Below are 17392 nucleotides of genomic sequence, written 5' to 3'. Positions count from 1 at the left end.
CTTAACCTTGTTCACTGATCCATGAAATGAGGTCGAGGTCAAGTGAAAACTGTCTGACGGGCATGAGGACCTTGCAAGGTACGCACATATCAAATATAGTTATCCTATTACTTATAATAAGAGAGAATTCAACATTACAAAACATTTGAACTTTTTTTTCAAGTGGTCACTGAACCATGAAAATGAGGTCAAGGACATTGGACATGTGACTGACGGAAACTTCGTAACATGAAGCATCTATATACAAAGTATGAAGCATCCAGGTCTTCCACCTTCTAAAATATAAAGCTTTTAAGAAGTGAGCTAACGCCGCCGCCGTAGCCGCCGCCGCCGTAGCCGCCGCCGCCGTAGCCGCCGCCGCCGTAGCCGCCGCCGCCGCCGGATCACTATCCCTATGTCGAGCTTTCTGCAACAAAAGTTGCAGGCTCGACAAAAATGAACCAACTGTTAAATCAGAAAAATTACATTGGTTATATAGCAGTTTGACAAACACTTATTTTGATCATTGAGAAGCTTAATATTCCCATAAGAACACAACGTCATTAAAACGTTCTGTTGATTTTACAGAGTTATCTTCCTGTAGTGTTAGGTACCACCTTAAGTGTAAATCATCACAGAAAACATTGTGTGCCCTGAGGGTAAAACTTTGATCAAAACAGCAAGCCAGAAAAGACATTTCATAAAAATTTTGCCCTACTTCAAACTTTGAATACTTCTATACAAAATAACCAATTGAAATATTAGTACCTTGACACCTAAACCAATCAGACAGGGTCCTGTTATTATTATCATACCTGCTTCTCCAACATATACAGATGAAATCGTACTTGGTGGCCCATTGCCAATTGAATTAAAAGCAATAATCTTCACTTCATAATTGACATATTTGACTAGGTCATCAAGTATGAGTTCCTTTTTTGGATATTGAACAGATATCTCGTTGTAACTCGCCATATCTGCTTTACGATACTGTATAAGGTAGCCAACAATAGCACCATTCCAAGTTGCAGGATCAGGATGCTACACAACAACAAAATTATTACCACAACATAAAACATAGTACTAAAAACATAAAAAAGCTAAGAGAAATAAGAGTTTGACATAAATGGAGTAGGAGCATCTATCAGTGTTGACAAAATGCTTCTACTCTATCAAGATGGAAAATATAAATCACCTTTCAATTTGAAAAAGAAATTCCAACATGGTAGTAAATATACATCATCAAACAGTTGTTATTTCTTCTCGTAAAAAATTACTTTTAAGATACAAGTTTCATCCACTGTTTTGATTAAATTATTGGAAAAACATTCATATTTTCCATCTATACATGTACATTTTAGATTTTAGAAGACACAGAAAAAATCTTAAACTATCATTTCATAAACATGATAAACATGCACAAGTATCAGAAACCGAAAAAGTCATGCAGAAAAGATGCAAAAAATACCTGTTTTTATGAGAGAGAAAAATGTGTGGTTTTTAATTTTAATTTTAACTGAATTATAACAATAACCAAAAAACCAGATGCTCCGCAGGGTGCAGCTTTATACGACCGCAGAGGTCAAACCCTGAACAGTTGGGGCAAGAATGGACACAACATTCAAGCTTGATACAGCTCAAATTTTGGATTGTAATTAAATAGTTGACACAGCAAAGGTTTCTGACACAGAATGAATGTGGTCTAATGAACTTAATGAGAAAATTTTTACCCTCACCCCTCCCCATTTTTTTCACCTCCCCAATCCCTTATTCCAAAAATAATCTCAATTCAAATTTCTAATTAAGTTGGCAACAATAACTACTCATTTGAATACATCATTAAGTATTAAAATATAAAATAACTTACAGTCATGGTTAAAATTAATATTAATACCTTCTAAAAATAAATTTACAGCTACACATCTCAAGACAATTATCACTACCTTTACATAATTTTAAAGCAGTGTAAGGGAGGTAATCAACTAATCAAACATATATATAACAGTATTCTTTAAAGTTTAATTGGAATTGGATTACCTCCTTTACACTGCTTTTAAATTGTCTAAATTGTCTTTTGACCAGAAAAACCCTTGTTCCCCCCTTTTTTGCCCCTAATTGCTTAATGATTTGATCCATTACCAACTATAACCATCCCTTAGTAATATGGAAACTTGTGGTATAATTTCAGAGAGATTTATACACTTAAACAAAAGTTATTGACTGAAAACTACAAAAATGCTTATTTGACCCCTTTTTTGGCCCCTCACTTATTGAAACCCCCTTGAAACAAGAACCTCAAAACTCAATTCCAGTCTTTCTTTTGTAGTAAGAAATCTTGTAGTATAATTTCAGAGAGATCCATACACTTAAACACAAGTTATTGTCTGTAAACTAGAAAACTGCTTCTTTTTGGCCCTTTTTTTGCCCCTTATTCCTAAATGTTCAGGGATATTAACCCCAAACTGACACCAAGCTTTCCCTTCATTATATGGAACCTTGTGGCATAATGTCAGAAAGATCCATGCAGTAAAACATAAGTTATTGTCCCGAAACTTAAAAAAAGCTTGTTTTTTGCCCCTTTTTTGGCCCGTAATTCCTAGACTGTTTGCCCCATAACCCTTAAAATAAATCCCAACCTTCTACTTAATGGTATGAACATTGTGGTACAATTTCAGAGTAATTGAAATACTTATACACAATTTATTGTCCTGAAACTAGATAAATGTATGTTTTGGGCCAATTTGGGCCCTAATTCCTAAACCGATGGCACCATAACCCCCAAAATCAATCCCAGCTTTCCTTTGGTGCTTATAAACATTGTGTTAAAATTTTATTGATTTCTATTTACTTATACTAAAGTTATTATCCGGAAACCATCTGTCTTCGGACGATGACGACAATGCAGACGATGACGTGATACCAATATATGACCGCAAAATAAAAATCACATATATTTTGAGTTTATTTTCATCTAAAATTAAACTGCCTGCTATATTTCTCTCTCATGCAATGTATTTTATAAGCTACAACACCAAATATTTAAGTACACCAATGTTTAGTACCAAGCTCAATGTCTTCCACCTTGCTAGTACTCCAGGAGCCCCATCCTAGGTCATTAACAGCTCGTACTCTGAACTCATATGTCTTAGGATGAAGACCAGTGACAACACTTGAGTACAAATATGTATCTGCCTGATAAATCCATGGTCCTTCAGGGAAATATTCTCTAAAACTCATTGTGTAGTTTAGTCTGTCACTATTCCAAAGTGACTTAGTTGGAGCCTACATGCATAATTAGGCAAACAAGTTCATTGACATACTTAACATATCTAATATACCTTAGCTATCATTATTAATTTTCAATATTCATGCAACTATAAATAACAGCAGCTGCACATCTCATTTTTCTAAAGTTTCATGTTCATACTTTCAATATGCATTATTCATGCAAACATCATGCACAAACTTAAAATTTTCACTATCTACTTTTACTTAAATATTTATATATTATATAAATAATCTGTGTAATAAAATGAAATACCACTAAATGTATATTTGATTATATAATTATATATTGTACTTTCACAATTAAAAAAAATATTTACTTGACATTATGCTTTAAGTACCAAATATACATTAATTATTAATATTGAAAAAATACCTGTCAAAAAAAATATCCAATCAAGGGTGTGTTTCTGCAAAACGGTATATTTTCAAAATTTTAATTGTTTCATTCAAACTTGATATGTTGACTTACCTCCCATGTAATATGAATTGAATCTGTAGTGAGAGGTTTGACCTGTAAATTAAGTGGAGCTCCTTCAGGTTCTGAAAATTAAAAAGAAAATTTTATTTTTGCATTCTAAGCAAAGATACCACACTAGCACATATTATTTTAACTTGCAGATTTAACAAAAAAAGATACATCAAAACATTACTTTCAGAGGAGAAAATAATTGTTAACCACTGTTGACAGTAACTGAAGTATTACCATCCCAATATGGTGGAGGGGAATCCTGGTAAGAAATTTCCCTCTTTAATTTCATTCTTTTTACATAAATGTGGCCAACATTACTCAGACGTCGTTTGGTTATCAACATTTACAACTAGTCTGTAAAATATTAACAGTAAACAATTGTCTGTTACTTAGAAAATAGAAAGTGAAAAAAGTACGTTAACAGAGGACAGTTCAAGCAAGAGGACATAAATCCAAAAAGTATTTCCACCATATAAGTGATACACAAAGTTTCAAATCAGCCATCAGAAAAAAAGGAAGCTGTAATTTATTTGTTATTTGTATGGGCTTGTAGTTTTCTTGATCATCTTGTACTGCTGGCTAGTTAAGATTATAGTTTATTTATACTTTATAGTACAGCCCGAAGAATGCCCTCAGATTTGAGGGAATCTCAAATTTCACAACTGATTACCTTCACAGTTTGAAGTCCTTGTAATTTATATATCACTCTTCCCAATAAACTGACCACAGATGTTACATATAGATTATCTGATAGTCAACATTTTGGCATTTTCTGTCTTTTCTTGAAAAATTTCTACTACATGTAACACTATCTATGTGTGTATATTCTTCATAAGATTTTGACAATCAAGTCACTGTTTTTTTTTTATCAACTTCATGCTCAAATACAGTTAAAGGAATATAAAATAAATTTCTGAATATTTTGTTTATTAATTTTCATTTTTTTTTAAATGTTAATTGAATAGATAGTAATTGATGTCATTTTGAAGATTAATTTTTATTAAGAAATGAATATTCTTTGTAATTTTCACATTTTTTTTTATAAATTTGATTTAATGATAAAACAAAATCTCCTTAATATTTAAACAATTTTTTTATAAAATATTCATGAAGCATAGACAATTTGTGATAAGAACACCCCTCCCCCTTTTTATACTCCTGATTAAAGGAAGTCTTGTGGTATATCTTTGTCCGTCTGTCTTTAACATGTCAGACATTAACATTATCTAGTTTTTGGAGAAAAACTAAAACATGCTTTCAGCAGTTCTCATGAAACTTTGGTGAATTGTTTATATCTATTTATTTAAGCTTTCGCTTTTTATAAATTATTTACCCCCACATTTCCGAGTTATGGGATTTTATTCATGAAAAGGAGTGATTCTCTAGTTTTCAGACAATAACCTTAAAGTGCTTTGATCATTTTTCGTTAAACTTTGTTGACTGATTTATATCTATTAAGATAACCCCCCTTTTTCATAAATTTCTGGTATGACACTGAGAAGTTATTGAACTGTATTCTTGAAAACCGCTAGGCGTATCATGTGCTCTAGCTCATGGCAGTGCAGCTGCTTATGATTTTTATGCCCCACCTACAATAGTAGAGGGGCTTTATGTTTTCTGGTTGTAGCGTCCGTTTGCCGTCCTTATGTCTGTCCCGCTTCAGGTTACAGTTTTTGGTCAAGGTAGTTTTTGATGAAGTTGGAATCCGATCAACTTGAAACTTAGTACACATGTTCCCTTTGATATGATCTTTCTAATTTTCATGCCAAATTAGAATTTTTACCACAATTTCACTGAACATAGAAAATGATAGTGCGAGTGGGGCATCCGTGTACTGTGGACACATTCTTGTTGTGCTTAATTTTCATTTTCAAAACATCCTCTAGTGCTGGATTGTTTTCCTGTGTTATAGACCCATTGACGGCCTTCATCGGTTTTTTGCTCTTTTGTCGGGTTGTTGTCTCTTTTACACATTCCCCATTTCCGTTCTCAATTTCATATTCCAACTTATTTTCTCTTATTTTAAGCTTTTTATCTCACTCATTTCAATGGAATACTATAACAATAAAAGTGGTTTATATACATATTGCCCCTCTATTCAGTGGAAAATAAAAAGGGGTGTGTGTCCACTTCACATTTGCACGTCAACAGAATTAGGTACTATTTTAATGAAGAATATATGGATTGGTCCTGAACCTGATTGATTTCAATATTGTTATTTGAGTACACTGACTGCCTTAGAGGGGCATGCTCCGGTTAAGCTTCAGTGATTCCCTATTTAATCAATCAAATTTCTCCCAGAAAAGGGGGGGGGGGGGCTTCGCCCCCTCTAAATCCGCTTCTGGAGTATCCCCATAATTGAAACCAAATTCGAACCATTCTAAGTATTACAAGAAAGGAAACATATAGGTTAGGCATATCTGATGAGGATAGGTGACCGTAACCGAAACACCTTTAGTATTAGAACCACAGACCAGATTTTTATTTTTATTCTAAATATACACACATAATAAATATACTACAAGCTTGTAAGTGGGAATTAATAAAAAATCTAAATAAATGCTAAAAAATATATTCCATAAAAAATTTTTTAACAAGAAATATTTATCCTTCACTGAATATACCAGCTATATGCACATGAAAAATGGAATTAATTACGAAGGACTATAATAAGATAGACTGGATTGGTCCTGGACCCTATTGATAATAATATATAAATATACTAAATAAATAAATGATTTGGACAATACATTGAAGGTATAAAAAGTCATGAGAATTCCGAATGCAATTAGGTTATATCCGGGCACTCTGGTTCTAAACCTTGGTTCCATCTGGGTTTTCTGGTTCTGAACCTTGGTTCTTTGGTTCGAAACCATGGTAACTGGTTCAACATCCGGGTTGTTTGGTTAAAGCAACCCAACTTCTTGGTTCCATCTGGGTTCTATTCTAGAATATTCTAATGTTCCCGTTGAACATAACAGAAGATAACCGCAAGTCTCCGAATAAAAAGGTAAAGTAGGTCAAAGACGCTAAAATTATTTTATAACATTAAACCTTTTGGCATCGATGGTAAAGGAAGTTATTATAAGGTATTTATCTTCTCATTTTAATTATTTTGATAAGGAATCTAGATAAAAATAAAGCATCGTATAGATTTTTAAAACAAACCGAAGTATAATACGTACAGTACATCGAACATCCTTTTATTTAATTCCGTCATTTTGTTTTCTTTTTTTTTTCCTTTACTCATCCCTTATTTACGTAAATATGTCTAGACAGTGGCGGATCCAGAACTTTTCCGAAGGGGGACCCGCTCCAGTCATGCTTCAATGATTCCCTATATAATCAACCAAATTTTTCCCACGAAGGCCTCCCCCCCCCCTGGATCCGCCTCTTGGTTCCATCTGGGTTCTATTCTAGATCATTCTAATGTTCCCGTTGAAAATAACAGAAGATAACCGCAAGTCTCCGAATAAAAAGGTAAAGTAGGTCAAAGACGCTAAAATTATTTTATAACATTAAACATTTTAGCATCGACGGTAAAGGAAGCTATAAGGTATTTATCTTCTCAATTTAATTATTTTGATAAGAAAACTAGATAAAAATACAGCATCGTATAGATTTTTAAAACAAACCGAAGTATACAGTACATCGAACATCCTTTTATTTAATTCAGTCATTTTGTTTTCTTTTTTTCCCTTTAAAAATCCCTTATTTACGTAAATATGTCTAGACAGTGGCGGATCCAGAACTTTTCCTAAGGAGGGCCCGCTCCATTCATGCTTCAATGATTCCTATATAATCAACAAAATTTTTCCCACAAAGGCGGGGGGGTGGGGGGTGGCGCCTATGCTAGGAGTTTTAAAACCACCCAATTAGGACATGATGTTTATATGGCTAACGATATGTGCATCTAGCCACTTGACCAGTTGACGACTTGCATATATATTTTATTGCACATTTATTATCAAGTTCGACTGAATTTTTTTTAATGGCTTTTTAATAATGTCAGATTTGAAAGAAATACATGTGATGTATATGTAAGAAATCTTTTTGTTCAAAACAGAATGTTAAAAGACATATAAAGGAAAGTTATGATCAATAAGTTGGTAAGCTTTCATTAGTTGGAAGAAAAGTCATAAAATATAATAAAATATATAATAATGTACAATAAATTTGTCAAATTTGATACTCATTCAGTCGTTGTGAAGGGCATGCATATAATCATTCGACCAAAAAAAAGAAATCAAGATTAAGATTGAATATTTTTATAATAAAATTATATGTACATGTGTTAATGACAGTGCTAGTGGGATGTGTATCACCAGCACAATAGTAAGAACTTCTGTGTTAGCGCCATGATTTAGGAATATGAAGAGTTACACGTACTAGTCCGTCTGTCCCGAACGTCCCATACAAACGGGTTCCGCACTTCTTACTTTAGTTTCCCTCAACCAAATACTACAAAAATTATACACAATATATAAAAGAAGCTGGTGCATGAGTGCCAATAAGAACTCTCCACAAGAGACTAAATGACACAGAAATTAACAATTATAAAATGTAGCCTAGGTCACCACACGGTCTTCAACAATGAGCAAGGTTCATACCGCAAGGTCAGCTATTAATGCACCGACATGACAATGTAAAACAATTCAAACGAGAAAACAAACGGTCTAATTCATGTACAAAAAAATAAACGAAAAACAAGATAGGCACGTGCATATAAAATGAGGCACGGTTAAAAATGTTAGAGGGATCCCAAACCCCCCCCCCCCCCCCCCTTATGTGGCATGAGTGCCAATGAGAACTCTCCACAAAATACCAGATGACACAAACACTAACAACTATAGGTCATATACAGATTTCAACAGTGAGCAAAGTCAATACCGCATATAGTCAGCAATAAAAGGCACTGAAATGACATTGTAAAACAATAATCAAACGAGAAAATAAACAAACAAATTTATGTACAAAAAATGAACGAAAAACAAGTATGTAACACATAAAAAACGACATTCATTGGATTACAGGCTCTTGACTTACCACAAGCACATACATACCGAATAAGGAGGGGTTGAACATGTAAGCGGGATCCCCACCTCAACACAAAATCAAATTTGAAATTTTTAAGTGTCACTTTTACCGTTCAAGAGTTATCATGTCCCTTTAAAAAATATAAGAAGTGCTGACTCTTTCGTTTCCTTTCTCTTAAATAAGTCTGACTCAATCAAATGTAAGGAACCTTATACGCGATTCACATTACCCCATAACACAGGTCTATGAAGCTCAATATTGGGTCCCGATGGCGTCACTGTTCATGATTTTTTTTAGATGTAAAAAGTTGTGGTACGAGTACCAATGATACAAATGTCAACCCGGAGCCTTGAGATAGGAAAACTGCTAATCTAGTGTTTCCGTTCTTTAACTTTAATTTGCCTCAGCCAAATGTTTTGAAACTTATTCGCAATGCTTATGGTCACATTTTTAGTACGGTCAAAACTACGCGAATCCTGCATCTATATGTGGACGTTTACTATTTTTTTTCACAAGCAGGGGCATCTGTGATTAATAGATATATTCTACATTTATTTCAGTAATCAGCTTATTTACTTCCATTGAATTCTTTTTTTAAATAGACTTAACTTGCACATTCTTTTTCAGGATCTCGGTGCAGTTTGGTAACAGACAGTGATATTTCAAGTTAAATGTGACCAACTTAACAAAGTGTTTCACTAGATTGAGCTCTCTGTCTTAGTGTACTTTAATGGTTCTTAGCATTGAGTTCAGTTTATTGATATGCGTATACCTTCTGTGTGAATTTTTATGATGTAAAAGCAGACATTCCACACCTACATGTCCATGAAATGAAATCTAAGGTAAAATGATTGAAACATTTTGCATTATCTATCACAACTGGCAGCACACGATGCTACTGAAGCAGTAAATTTTCTTACTTGATATTCACGGAAATTAAAGGATTTAGTTTCATCTGAACCAAACATTCTTAAAAATTGAGAATGGAAATGTGGAATGTGTAAAAGAGACAGTAACAATGTCAAAAGAGCAGAAAGCAGTCAAAGGCCACTTATGAGTCCTCATAGCTGACTATGCGGTGTGGACTTTGCTCATTGTTGAAGGCCGTACGGTGACCTATAGTTGTTAATGTCTGTGTCATTTTGGTCTTTTATGGATAGTTGTTTCATTGGCAACCATACCACATCTTCTTTTTTATATCTTCAACAAAGCGAGAAAATCCCTCGACCAGAGGCGGGCTTCGGATGGCCCTTAACAAAATGTATACCAGTTCAAACTCCAAATTATAAAATAAACTTACCATTAAAAACATACAAGACTAACAAAAACCAGAGACTCCTGACTTGACGTCAAGGTAATCATACCAAGAGACACATCCAATATGCAAATGTCAAGAGTCATAGTCTGGTCTAGAGATCCTTGTAAAAAAAAACCAAAGCGGATTTTGATAAAAGGGTCATGGTGGTACACAAAACTAAAAATATATCTTATGTATCTAATATATCTTAGAAGATGTGGTACGAGTGCCAATCATACAGTTAATTCTCCATTTAATTCAAACAAAATATACAAGTTTTACATTGAGGGCAAAGGTCAAGCTTACATGAAGTTTCTCGTGCCAATAGACTCATCATCTTATGACAATACATCTACATGCCACATATTCAGAAGCAAGGTCAATTGAAAATTATATTTTGAGGTCAAGGTAACAGAGGCGGATTTAGAGGGGGGGGCCCAGGGGGCCCGGGCCCCCCCTTTTTGGGAAAAAATTTGGTTGCTTATATAGGGAATCATTGAAGCGTGACTGGAACGGGCCCCCTCTTAGGTCAGTCAGTGGGCCCCACTTATGAAAATTTCTGGATCCGCCACTGGGTAATAAACCGAGGAACACACTGCAACATGATGACACACATGTATATGCATACATGTAGGTCAGGAGTCAAAAAGTCAAAGTCTGATCAAATGTTCCATGTAAAAAATACACAGAGCAGTCTTGCACGAAAGCTCATCATGGTACACGTAACAATGTCTTATGTCATGATTCACTACACATGCAAAATATAGAAAACCTAGCGCAGAGACAGAAACACAAGACATATAACTAAACTCAATTGAATGGTACTTGTATTGCAGGTCACTACAATTGCCTTCAACAAAGAATATAAACTCTCGCAACAATTTAACAGGGGTTAAAATTTTTTGTAACAGCTAACTAGCCCAAGACTTGTTGGCAGCAGGATTTCACTAGCCCTGTTGGAAGAACTGCTAGTCCATCAAAACTGACCTGCTAGCCCTAGTATGCCGTAAAAATCAAGAGTTTGCTGCCTAATACAAAATGTGTGTCCTTTGTTTTGAAGAAGACATTATACATGTTATACACTGTATTTCATATTTTTTGTTAATCTGCTATTTATTCTGTTGGTGCTTAACCTAATTTAGTTGTTCCCACATTCAAAGCAGACTTTTTATTTGCGTGCTTGGGGCAATTAACGGCAATTTTTACAGAGCATCGTCTGTTTTTTTCATCACCAACAGCCAACCTTGCCAGAGGAATCATTGTGTCCTAGTTCTGCCAACTTTTTTTACAGGTAGTAAATATGGTAAATGCGTGAGGTTTTGGTCAAATTGTAAAGATCAAATACAAAACAATAGATCAAAGGCAAATGCTTCCAAATTAGCATGAAAATGTGTGAATCTCGCGATAAAGACTTGGCAGGCTTCCTGTCTTACTTTTTGGACCTTTTGTATTATAGCTCTTCATCTTTTATGGGTGTTTTTCAATAAAAACGTATTTTCTTGTCCTAGCCACTTTAAAAAAAATGTGTTTGATCTTTGCAAGTAATTTTTTGTGCAGTCAGTACATTGAATTAGATTTAACATTTTTAAGCAAAGAAACAGTTTATTTTTTAGAGGGATTGATAAGATATTGACTCCTGAATGGTCCAAAACAACCAAAATGGCATGTCCCTAGACCGCCTGTCCAACATTCATACTCTAAAATATCGTAAAAAAATGAAGAAATTAATGGTTTTTTTACTTTACATAAGTTCTTTAATAATTCAAAAGTATGTTCAGAGCCAACATATTCTAATAAACAGCTTTCAATATAGGTTTTTTAATTTCAGAAGGTGTGTCCCTCACAAATTGTCCACTACGAAACGAAGTCATTAAAATTTGCCAATAAACAGTTTTATAAAATCAATGTAATTTTTTTTTGCAAGAGATATAAACATTAGGGTCTTACAAAAGAAGTGATGCTTTTATAACGGCAATTAAATTGTTGGTAAGAAAAATTGAGCACATCAAATAGACCAGAGTGATACCGTATTTTTGATAATGTCCCCTACGAAACGGGTCAAATCTCCTTCAGTATCTGGTTTTAAAATTATGAAAAAAATATCAGTGTACAGCTTGATAAATGCTTTGATGAATACAACAAGTCTTGTTACTATTACAATATAGGGATTGTGGGGAAAAAATAAAGCATGCGAATACGTCCCTTACGAAACGGTCCCCTACGAAACAAGTATGGGAGAAAAACGTTTCGTAGTGGACACTACCACTACCATTGAGTCTTTTTTTTAATCTTTTTTCAATTATATTCGTGCAAAACAAATAACAAGGGTTAGTTTCATGTAATTTTTATTATGTTTTTATTAACATATAATAGGGTTGATGTCAACTACGAAACTTTTTGTCCACTACGAAACGGTTTTGTCCACTACGAAACGCATCAAAATGTCCACTACGTAACATGAGTTGAACCTTCATATGTGAAGTACTGTCTAATCTTTATCGATAAAAATGATTTTCTAATTCAGAAAAAAAATTATATTTTTCTAGTATTTAAAGTAAACAAACTGGAATGTCTATAGGAGACATTTAAAATTGCAAAAAATATGTGTGTTTAGAAGAAGTTTCGTAGGGGACAAAAGTCCCCTACGAAACAGTACACAAATTATGAAAATAATATCATTTTAAAGAATATTTAAGATTGCACTTTTTGTTTACAAACAGGTCTATTATAGAGGTATTCAAAATAACTCTTGAAATTAAATTTTAGACAAGTTGATTTTCCATTTTTTTTAGGTCTGAAATGTACGCTTTTATTGAAAAACGCCCTTATATAAGCTTTGGATTTCAAATAATTTGGCCACGAGCATCACTGAAGAGACATGTATTGTCGAAATGCGCATCTGGTGCAACAAAATTGGTACCGTTAATTTTATTACTACCACTGGGTCGATGCCTCTGCTGGTGGACTATTAGTCCCCGAGGGTATCACCAGCCCAGTAGCCAGTACTTCGTTACTGGCATGAACATACGAATTTTTTGTGTTATTAAAATTTGCTGTTACAAAATATTATAAATTATTATAAATTAAGGAATGTATCTCCCTCATGCAAAGCTCTGATTCCTTGCACGGATTTGGCTATACTTTTTGGACCTTTTGGATTATAGCTCTTCATCTTTTATATAAGCTTTGGATTTCAAATATTTTGGCCACGAGCATCACTGAAGAGACATGTATTGTCGAAATGCGCATCTGGTGCAACAAAATTGGTACCGTTAATTATTAGACACTATAAAAAAATTTCCACTTTTCCCGGTCGTATTTGGCATTTTTTGGGGGGATGAATTGTCAGTCTCATTACCCCCTTCATCTACAGTTTTTCGTTTTGAAACGGATAAAGTTCCTGGGGTTCCCGTATTAAAATATTAAGAAATATTTTGTTGCATGGTTTCGTGCTCAAGAGCTGTGCGACAAGACAGGTCAATACCGATCGATACATCATACCCCCAAATACCGTTAATTGAAAATCTCGGCATCAGCAATGTACAATACCCCAGGCCATGGTATGAGAAATCAATATTTAAAGTACTAGAATTGCAATCAACATACGATACCGAGCAGCCAGAGTTGTTTTTCTATTTTTAAAATATGTACAACAGGACCTGTACAAACCAGTTCAAATTCTTGGAATCCCGGATGACTTAATTGAATCGGATTGGCTAACATGGAATAGTGATGAAGGGATTTTCCACTTTCTATATTGGAAACGTCAAGAATTTTGTGTCACTAGTCCGTCGGGCATATCGGGTTACACATTTTAACTGCCCGAGGCGTAATTGATCTAGTCCCGGGCGTCGGGCTAGTGGAATTTTTAACCCCTGAATACAATGCAAAGTTAACCCCGTCTTTTACTAAAGTTTGAGCAGGATTCTTTGCAACGATCATCTTAACACATATAATTGAGAATCGAGTCGTACAGTTATGTCAAGAAATTAAAACGGTAAGATTAGACTATAAAACAGTAAAAACTAGCCTAAGGGTTTACCATTAATTTTTAACCCAACCATATGATAGTACTATGGTAAACTTATGGAAACACATGATACAGTCATGAAATTGAATATTTGAAATAGTATGACCAGAAAAATACAAGACAGAGTTGTAAACTAAAGAAACTAATGATACATATCGAATTTTTAATCCCAATGTACAAATTAGGAACCGTAGTTTTCATTCAATTTATTTATCTAAAATGTACGCTTGGGTTAAACAATGGAAATTAACACTGTATATTTATATAAACGATCAATCTTGTAATATAATATTAAAACATATCAAATTTGCTAAATTTAAAATATTTATCATAGCATTTCCAAATTAGCTGCAGAAATCCTAAAGAAAAATTAAATTAATATATTATTTAAATGAATTTTTAAAGTAATTTTTTTTTCATTCAAAATACCTTGAATATGAGAATATTTTATAGACAAGAATATAAAATGTATTTAGTGCAGAGGATATGGAAATTAAATAATCTTGACCAGCTAACCATCTGTGTTCATTTGATAACATCAGTGGACACCAACTGTGAATGAAGCACTTAACCTAATCATTTAATTGCTTGTATAAACAATCAATTACATGGTTTCAATGTTGAATATCAGGGAAAATCCGGGCTGTTCTCTAAAGTATTTAACCCTTTAATGATTAAACTTACTGTCTTGTCGAGTTCTGACTTCATCTGAAGGATCACTGAAATTACTTTTTCCTATATCGTTGGTAGCTGCTACACGAAAATTGTAACGAGTGTTGGGATGTAATCTGAAGTAAATAATATACAATAGTCTGACATATATCATTGAAGTATTGATTAATTACAATTTTGAAAAAGAATGCAGTTTGTACATGTTAAAACAAAAGAATCTATTCACACTAAAAAGCCATGGAAAACCTTAATATAATCAATTGAACAACAAATGTGTATTGTGTTACACAGAGCTCTGTGTTTCACTTTGACTGCTACTATAAGTGAAGAAGTACTAGTGTAATGCTGACTGCCAATTATCAGAAAAAATTTAAAAAATTATCATCAGTTTAAATTGGTATAACTTTGGTAAATTATCAATTCTGGTAAATAGGTTAATAGTTTACCCTGTAACTGTAAAGGTTGAAGATGATGGAGGAATACTCTCTTGGAAATCAACCCAATTCTTTCCTTCACTTTTATACTGTATGGTATAGTTTCTAATAGGACCATAACCATCATAGGCTGGTTGCCAACTAATTGTTATATTCCTGGCCTGTACTTCTGCTGTTATCTGAGGTTTCATTGGCTTATCTGGCTTTCCTGAAGTCAAAAATAAAACATTAAAATGACATGTATTTTACCGATGATTTTTACCAAAGAGTAGGTTAAAAATAAAGACTTGAATAAGAAGGTGTCAACAAACAAATGCCTTACTTGTCCACAATAACAGGAGTTAGTAATTACAGTAAGTAAGTAATTATTTTTTATAGTGACATGTGTATCGTAACATACATTTATACAATTATATACATAGCAATTTGATATGTACACCTGGCCCATTGGACCTATATGTCACTTTAGCAATATCATATCATATTCGAAAAACGTAAAAGTTTACAAAATAAAAATAAATAATTAGACATAAAGTGTTTTTTTTCTATGAATGAATGCTAAATTTACAAATTTTGAAGTTGGAATTTGATAGTGTTTCAGTAAATGAATAAGTTTTTCGCTATTGTCTCTAAAATTGTTTAATGCAGGTAGAATTTTTGTCTAAGTTTGTCATAACATAGACAGTTTAACATAAAATGTTTTTCATCTTCGACCTCTTGTTTTTCACACAGAACACATATTGGTCTGGTAGCGCTTTGTTACAGAACCTTCCAGTCTCATTGCATATAGGTAGAATCCCACATCTTAATTGGGAAAAAGCCGATTGTTGAGCTTTGACAAACAAGTTTAACCCAGCCACATTTTATTTTGACATCTTTTCTATCTGGTCATCCCTAGATATTCACTTACTTCTGTTGATGATGGTATAGACAAGAACTTCTTTAGGTTCTCCCCATCCTAATCTGGTCCTTGCCATCACTTTAAAGATGTAATACTGTTCCCTCTGTAATGTTGCCACGGTATATTGCTTCTGTGTGACAGGTAAGTCTGAACTGTTACCCTGCAGGCTGCCATCTCTCTCTTTATAGGATACTAGGTAACCAGTTAGTATACCATTAGGCTGTGTTGGAGGCTCCCATACAACTTTAGCAGTGGAATAAGTAACTTCTGGGAACCATATTTTAGTTGGAGGTCCAGGTACTGTAAAATAATATGGGGTATAGTTCTAGTAGACAATCCATTTTTAAAACCTATGTCTAAGGGGGGGAGGAAATCATTAAAAATGCCACATTAAAAATACTATCTTCGTTTATGCATTAGGTACTAAATTGTCCTTAAATCTTTCTTGACCCTAAAAGTATTAAAAATGAAGATATCAATTCTGTATGAGGCTCAAAAACAATGAAGTCATGCAATCATGTCAAGTGCATCAACATAGTCCCTAATCAAATTTATACTGTTGTAAGTCTGTCTTTGCAATAAAAAGAAATGCTATTTTGCTTTCTACTTCCTACATTAAGAACAACTATTTGGTATAAAAATAGAATGTGATTTATACACTTATCATAATCAATCTACATGTATATCTTACCATCTTCATCTGTCTGTACACTGAGTACAACCTGACTGAGGACACCATCTCCCATTCTGGTATAAGCTAACACTTGTACCTGGTATTCCACATACTTTCTTAGATTAGTTAGCCGTACATAATATGTCTCATTGCCTGGTACATCTTTATACTGGTCTTTGATGTTCTCTGATAAGGACTTGTACAGAACCTATACAAAAAAGTAAAAGCCTCATAAACTTGTATCGTCTATTCTGGCAAATCTTGCAAACAGTGAGAATTAGTGTTAGGATAATAGATAGGAACTTTTATACCATCAAAATTCCTTCTATCATGTAACTAATTCTTATATTACTTAATATGTAATTTGAATAAAAGAAAATATGTCATTTCAAATATAATTTTATCACACAGGTGCTATCCACATGGCTATAAACTTTCATTATCACTGAACTAGTATATATATTTGTTTAGGGGCCAGCTGAAGGACGACTCCGGGTGCGGGAATTTCTCGTTGCATTGAAGACCTGTTGGTGACCTTCTGCTCTTGTCTTCTCTATGGGCGGGTTGTTGTCTCTTTGACACATTCCCCATTTCCATTCTCAATTTTATTAA

At 33.7% G+C, this 17392-nt stretch overlaps 1 protein-coding gene across 2 annotated transcripts in view; it reads right to left on the bottom strand.

The window, feature by feature from the left end:
* Nucleotides 1-17392, bottom strand: part of LOC143045699 (protein sidekick-2-like) — a 52391-nt gene that overhangs the window by 17471 nt on the left and 17528 nt on the right. The window contains exons 19-24 of one of the 2 annotated variants that reach the window (XM_076218406.1): nt 16799-16988; nt 16117-16407; nt 15219-15414; nt 14785-14888; nt 3737-3807; nt 3042-3261 (exon numbers count right to left, since the gene is read on the bottom strand). In XM_076218406.1, coding sequence (XP_076074521.1) covers nt 3042-3261; nt 3737-3807; nt 14785-14888; nt 15219-15414; nt 16117-16407; nt 16799-16988 — 1072 coding nt within the window. Of the gene's footprint in view, nt 1-794; nt 1021-3041; nt 3262-3736; nt 3808-14784; nt 14889-15218; nt 15415-16116; nt 16408-16798; nt 16989-17392 lie in introns of both variants that reach the window. The other variant, XM_076218405.1, reaches the window with a different exon arrangement.

Source organism: Mytilus galloprovincialis, chromosome 9 (assembly GCF_965363235.1).
Source record: "Mytilus galloprovincialis chromosome 9, xbMytGall1.hap1.1, whole genome shotgun sequence".
NCBI lineage: Eukaryota > Metazoa > Mollusca > Bivalvia > Mytilida > Mytilidae > Mytilus > Mytilus galloprovincialis.
The sequence above is the reverse complement of the archived record's forward strand: the minus strand, read 5'-3'. Positions and strand labels throughout refer to the sequence as shown.